Raw genomic sequence first — 6,596 nt, 5'->3', positions numbered from 1 at the left:
GGACGACCCCATCCCAGCCAGGAGGGGTGCATTAAACCACATCAGTTGGGAAGCCACAGAGGGCTTGGAGGTGAGATGGTGTGGAGGAGAGCTCGGGCAAGAAGCCCTGCTTTTAGGAAGATTGTAAATTACAAATAAACAGAGTGTCCCTGCTCACTCTCCTTGATTTCTGCATGTAATGTGAAACAACAGAGCCCCGGGCACAGTCCTTCTGCTTCCTTCTCTGATGCGATGTTCACAGTTCCCAGCTGGAAATGACTCCAGGCGGTCACAGACAGGCTTTTATTCCTGCGTGGGCATCTTGTTTAAATCCACAAACCTCAGACATCAGTCTCCTAGATCCTCCTCCTCCCCTCCGTCTCCCAAACTTGAATGTGCCCCAGAACTAGCCATCAAGCTCGCTGTGGTCGTGGGGGCCATGTGGTTGTGGACCACCAGTCTACCCTGGTGAGGACACCAAACCACCAGTCTTTGGATTGTTCAGCAGAAAAAAAAACAACAGCAGGAATCAGGAACCCCTGGTGGATAGCTAAGCCCAGAGAGACACTGCAGCCAGCGTTACACCTGCTGTGATGTTTTGTCAGTATTATCTGATGACAAGGGAACAAAGGGATTTGTTGTGAATTTAGAGATTACTCGGGGCAAGGTTACAATCTGTAGAAACCAGCCCTTAATGTGGACAAACAAACCCTTCCAGGCTCTCTCTGCCTCCATCCGCCACAAAGGCAATTCATCCTTCTCTACTTCACCATGGTTTGGTGGGGGTGTTGGGGGTGGGGTGGGAATATAATAATAAGATGCTGCCTCCTCTGTCTGTGATTTTCCCACCAGGGCTACACTTTTTTGGAGAGGTCTCCTATCCCGGAGAACCAGGCTTGTTTCTCAGAGCTGACAACCATGTTAAGTAGGGCTTAAAACCTGCAGACAAAGGCTGGGAAACCCAGCCCCAGGAGACAGCAGTGGGGCTGCAGGAGGGAGGGAGGAGGGGAGGGTCTGGTCATCATTTGCCTTTTAACTCCACCCACATTAGACCTGCTGACAGCTGGGTCTAATGCCATCTGGGAGTGTCTGTGTTCTAATCACTTGAGACAAACAGAATTCACCCCTCTGTCTTCAAGGCACAGAGGGGACCCAGCAAAGAGATGTCAATGATCAAACCATGAGCTTTCCAAGTCCTCCTCCGCCCCAGTCAAGTCTGCTCTGACTCCAGAACCATAAACAGTGAGGAACAGACTTTTGTTTTTTAAATTTCCAAAGATACATCAGCTGTAGAAAAACTAACACTTGCCTTAATCGAGTAACATTTTATTTCCTGGGATAAAAATTCAAGAGGATGAATTATCAGAAGTCTTCCTCCTACATCATTAAAATGCTTTTTGAAGAAAGTTACAAGAATTAAGGCGCACAGAAAACAGTTAGACTTGCCTTTCTTCCAGAGCATTGCCTGCCTCAGACACAAAGCACCGATACTACATCTCAGAGAAGAGAGAGGCTTACTGACACAGGATCTAGAATGGCTGGACCAGGGTCTCCGGCTGTAATGTAAGTATTGCGGGAGAACATCACAAAACTCATCTCTTCCATAAATATAACACATGTCTTGAAAATATATCGAAAATATCTCCATCTGAACTGCGGTACAAAAATCCACTCTCCAGCCATAAAAATAATATTTCCCCTTATACACAAATATAATCATCTGTAAAGCAAATCTGGAGCACAGGGATGTGAGGAGGGGTTTTACAAAATCCCTGGAGATCTGGGCTATTTAAAGTCATTTTTGTTTGGGTTGTCCCTCTGCTGGGTGTAGGAAACTGGCTACAAAGACGTCCATCTCACAGCGCTCACCATTTCAACAGCTCCTGCGTCATGGAATGTGGTAGTTTTTAAAAATAGGTGACCCTTGGGGTCATGGAAAGAAGAGGAAAAATGAGGGGATCAAGGTGGAGGGGGAGGCAGGAGGGGAGCAGTGAGAGAAAAGGAACAGACCCAGGTACCAGGGTGGGCTTGAAATACTCTGCGGTGTCAAGTAGATCCCCAGGGTCAGAAGGCCTCTGCTGTCTCCAGCCTGCAGCCAGCTGTCCTCCTGGGACCCCCTTACAAATCCGTCTCCCGACTGGTGTCCAGGCAGAGGGCATATAGCGATCTCCGCAAATCCACGTTGCTTTTGGCCTTGAGGTTACACTTCTCCAGGGAGCAACTGCCCCTTCGAGAGCCATCTGCATTTTCCAAGGACCCTGACGCCTTGCAGAGGGACCCCTTGCTCCAGCTGGCCTTTCGCTGGCCTGCGCTGGTGGGTCCAGCCCCCTGGCTCTGACTGCCCTGTTCTTCCTTAAGGACTGCCTGCTCCTCGTGGTCCGTCTCCCGGTGGTAGAAGTAGTTGAAGTTGGAGACAATGACCGGCACGGGCAGGGCGATGGTGAGGACCCCAGCGATGGCACATAGGGAGCCCACGATCTTGCCCCCCACGGTGACGGGCCTCATGTCCCCATAGCCCACCGTAGTCATGGTGACCACCGCCCACCAGAAGGCATCCGGGATGCTGGAGAAATGGGTCTCCTGGTTGTCGGCCTCCGCGAAGTAGACAGCGCTGGAGAAGAGGATGACCCCAATGAAGAGGAAGAAGATGAGCAGGCCCAGCTCCCGCATGGAGGCCTGCAGCGTCTTGCCCAAGATCTGCAGCCCCTTGGAGTGGCGGGACAGCTTGAAGATGCGGAACACACGGACCAGGCGGATCACTCTGAGGATGGCCAGGGACATGGCCTGCTGCCCGTTCTGGCCGCCCCCGCCCCCCGGCTGCTGCTGCTCCACCAGCTCGGTGCCCAGGGTGATGAAGTAGGGGAAGATGGCCACCACGTCGATGATGTTCATGATGTTCCGAGAGAACTCGGCCTTGCTGGGGCAGGCGAAGAACCGCACTAGCAGCTCGAAGGTGAACCAGATGACGCAAGTGGTCTCCACGATGAAGAAGGGATCAGCCAGGGTCCTGGGCAGGAGAGGCGCCACCGTGGGGCCGGAAGGGGGCGCTGCGGCCCCGCTGCCATTGGGCCCCCTGTGGGGTCCCGGGGGCTGGTGAGGGGCCGGGGGATGGCGCAGCAGCTCGCGTTCATCCCGGAACTCGGGCAGCGTCTCCAAGCAGAAGGTGATGATGGAGATGAGGATGACTAGGACCGAGACGATGGCGATGGCCCGTGCAGAGCCCGAGCTCTCCGGGTACTCGAAAATCAGCCACACCTGGCGCTGGAACTCGTTGCGGGGCAGGGGCTTCTCCTCCTCCTTGATGAAGCCCTCGTCCTCCCGAAAGCGCTCCATGGCCTCGTCCCCCAGCTGGTAGAAGCGGATCTCGTCTGCGAACACGTCCAGGGAGACGTTGACCGGCCTGCGAAGCCGGCCCCCCGACTGGTAGTAGTAGAGGATGCCGTCGAAGCTGGGCCGGTTGCGGTCGAAGAAGTACTCGTTCCTCAGCGGGTCGAAGTAGCGCAGGCGCTTGGCCGGGTCCCCCAGGAGCGTGTTGGGGAACTGCGCCAGGGTGCCCAGCTGCGTCTCGAAGCGCAACCCGGAGATGTTGATGAGGACGCGCTGGTGATGGAGGGACCCCGGGCCCAGCACCTGGTCCCCCGCCACGCCCAGGGCGGGGTCGCCTTCTCCCTCCTCTTCCTCCGGAGGACGCGGGCTAGCCTGGGGCAGCTCCTGGCGCGGTGGTGGCGACGGCCGGCCTCCCGGGTCTTCGCCCCTCTCCGCGCCGCTGCGCCTCCTGGGCGCCGGCCGCTTGGGTCCATCGCTGAGTGCGGCTGTCGCCGAGCAGCGGAGCTGACCCGCCGTCGTCCGGGCCTCCTCTCCTCCCCTGACGGTCATGGCACCGCCGTTCTCCAGGGGCACCAGGGCGATCTCCATGACCCGGGGGTGGGGGGCATGCTGCGCCCCTGCGGACCGGTTCCCGCGCCCCCCTCACCCGCAGGGCGCCCCGCGCCGGACTCCTCTCCCGCCGGCGGCCGGCCCCGCTGTGGGGCGGGCTGGGTGGCTGGCGCGGTCCCCTCGCTGGGTCCTGACGTCAAGAAGCCGCTGCCCTGCGCTCTGCCTCTCTCGGTTCTGGCAGCCCGTTACCAAGCAGCCAAAAGCCGCCTTCCAGCCGAGGCAACCTTCAGCCGCAGCCCCGGCCTCCACCCCGCGCGGCTCCCCGCCTCCCTCCCGCCCTCCCCTCCTCCTCCCGCCCTCCCCTCGGGGCACCGAGACCGCGGGTGTCTTCCCGAGGGTGCATCTGGGGCCCCCGGGCGAGGGCGGGAGGAGCTGAGCTGGGCGCAGCCTGGAAGGGGAAGGGAGAGGATGGAGGAACAGGTTGTACCGAGAGCGCTGCAACCGACTCCCAGGGCGGCCAGATGAGAATAGTTCTGGATTTCAGTTCACCTGGGAACCCGCTGATCGCCGAGTGGACTCTCGGGAAATGAATCCTCCTGTGTTGGAGAGATGCGACCACAGGATGAGCCGGGGTTCGAGAGAAGGCGGTCCTTTGGAGGAATAACGGTTCTCTCTTCTTCGGGAAAAATTACAAACAGGAGGGTGAGAGGCGGAGCTATGGGCCTTGAGAGGAAAAAATATGTATGTATATATATGTATATGTATATATAGGCTTCCCCGGTGACTCGGAATATAAAGAATATGCCTGCAATGTGGGAGACCCCTGTTCGATCCCTGGGTCAGGAAGATCCCCTGGAGAAGGGAACAGCTACCCACTCCAGTATTCTAGATATATATGTATCTTCAGACGAGTGGAGAAGCCTGTCTCCTCCCATCTCCCTACAAATATTTGCACCAGAAGGTAGCTGACCGAGAATTCACCTTACAGCACCTCCCTGCCCTTGCCCTTGGGAAAGCCCTGATTCCCAGGGCAGACAGGGGTGGTCCCCCAAGCACATCGAGCCTGGTAGCTCCCCAGGCAGGCAGCTGAGACTGGGAACTGACTGCCTGGCTTCCTATTCCTACCACACACAGCCACTGCTCTCTCCACCAATCTCATCTGTAGGAACCAGGAAGAGGGAAGGGGAGGAGGGAGAAAGACCCTGGAGAGAGCGGTTCCTGCCAGTGGAAGCTAGGAGCTGGTGACTGCAAGGAGGCTTGTATAGGGAGACTGGGAGGGGCGCTGCTGGGGAAGGAGCCTGGGAGCCCCGGAGTCCCCAGGGTGGAGAATTGTCAGGAGTAGAATAAAAACCAATACTCACTTTGCTCTGCTGTAGCAGACCCATTCTCAGCACTTCACAAATATTGGCTGGTCTAGTCTCTCAGCAACCCATTTTCTCGATAATATTATTAGCCCCATGTTTATAGGTGAAGAAAATGAGACACAGAGAAGTTGATTAACTTGCCTGAAGTCACACAGTAGAAAGTGGCGAAGCTGGGATTTAAACCCAAGCAAGCAGAGTCTGGGCCCCTGTTCCCCCCACTCCGCTCCTCTATAGAAATGTGCGACCCCCTTTCCAGGATACAAGGATACGATTGCTCTCTCCCCCTCACCATCTGACTTAATGGCTTTAGTCCATTCTGCAGGAGGCTGGAGAATGGCTAAGATGATCCCCTAAGTGCTTCTGGGTTAGGGAATCAGGCGTTCTGCTCCGCCCCAGCCCTGGGTGTTAGCATCTGTAGCCAAGAGAGAAATAGCCTTCAAGGCATGTCTTCAAGCCATTCCAGGCACAGCCTCCAGATAATTTTAATTTACCCTAAAATCTCTGTGTTTTTGAATGTCTGTATGATTGTCTATTTCTGTTTCTGTAGGTTGTTGGGGCTTTTGTATGTAATGTTATAGTCTCTTGTTCATGTAAGCATCGCACACAAAGGACTTTTTTTTTTTTTTTTTTTCTTCTGATGTGCAACACGGAATTGCTCTGCACGCAGCACAAAGGACTTTTTGAAAGCTTGATGCTGGGTGCACAAATGTGGGTTGGAATAGCAGAGTGTAAACTCACAAGCTTGTGTCAGGGTAGGAGGAGTGTGTGTCCACGTGGTTTTGTTAAGTGAACTCAAGGGTGAATGTCCATTTGGCATAGGCAAACGTTTTCACTGTGTGCAACTCTGCACGTTCAGTGGGCTGTCCTGGCAGATGTGCATGAGTGGGAAAGGGGCATGAAAGTGAAAATGAGTGTGTAGAGGCATCGTTGGTTATCATCAGGGCCTTGCACGCCCCTGCATCCTCAGATCTATGCTGTTTTTTGTTTTTTTGTTTTTTCTTCTCTGACTCTGAAGTTGCCAGTTGAGATCAAGTCTGCCCTGGGAAGTCTGGAACTGCAGAGCTGGTAGGAAACGGACTCAGAGACCTTTGGGTTCTCTTTTGTTCACTGACCCACACATCTTATAAATAGAGAGGTGCCGTGTCAGTTCACACGGGCTCTCTCCGGGCTCCCTAAGGGAAAGGGTTCCCTGGACCTTGTCTTCCAGGAGCCTCAGGGAGACTGTGTCCTGAAGAATAACAGCACCACATAAACGGTCCTAGAAGGGCGTGTGAGTCAGGCCATTAGTGTGGCACTTCCTTAAATCTGCTTTCCAGGCATTTCCTAGCCCTCATAGGTTTCTTGTAAGATTACCTGCAGATGTCACAGTGTCTGCCA

At 55.1% G+C, this 6,596-nt stretch overlaps 1 protein-coding gene across 1 annotated transcript; it reads right to left on the bottom strand.

Annotated features, from left to right (window-relative positions):
- Positions 1-1,289: 1,289 nt before the first annotated feature.
- KCNA5 (potassium voltage-gated channel subfamily A member 5) lies at positions 1,290-4,152 on the bottom strand. The gene has a single exon (XM_043882370.1). The coding sequence runs from the start codon at positions 3,892-3,894 to the stop codon at positions 2,098-2,100; it is 1,797 nt and encodes a 598-aa protein (XP_043738305.1). The 5' UTR covers positions 3,895-4,152; the 3' UTR covers positions 1,290-2,097.
- Between the last annotated feature and the right edge of the window lie 2,444 nt (positions 4,153-6,596).

This window comes from Cervus elaphus, chromosome 22, assembly GCF_910594005.1.
Source record: "Cervus elaphus chromosome 22, mCerEla1.1, whole genome shotgun sequence".
Lineage (NCBI taxonomy): Eukaryota > Metazoa > Chordata > Mammalia > Artiodactyla > Cervidae > Cervus > Cervus elaphus.
This window is presented reverse-complemented; position numbering and strand designations above follow the sequence as displayed.

What these genes read in the sequence shown, in the direction of transcription:
- KCNA5 (XM_043882370.1), bottom strand. Translation starts at nt 3,894, where the DNA reads ATGGAGATCGCCCTGGTGCCCCTGGAGAACGGCGGTGCCATGACCGTC.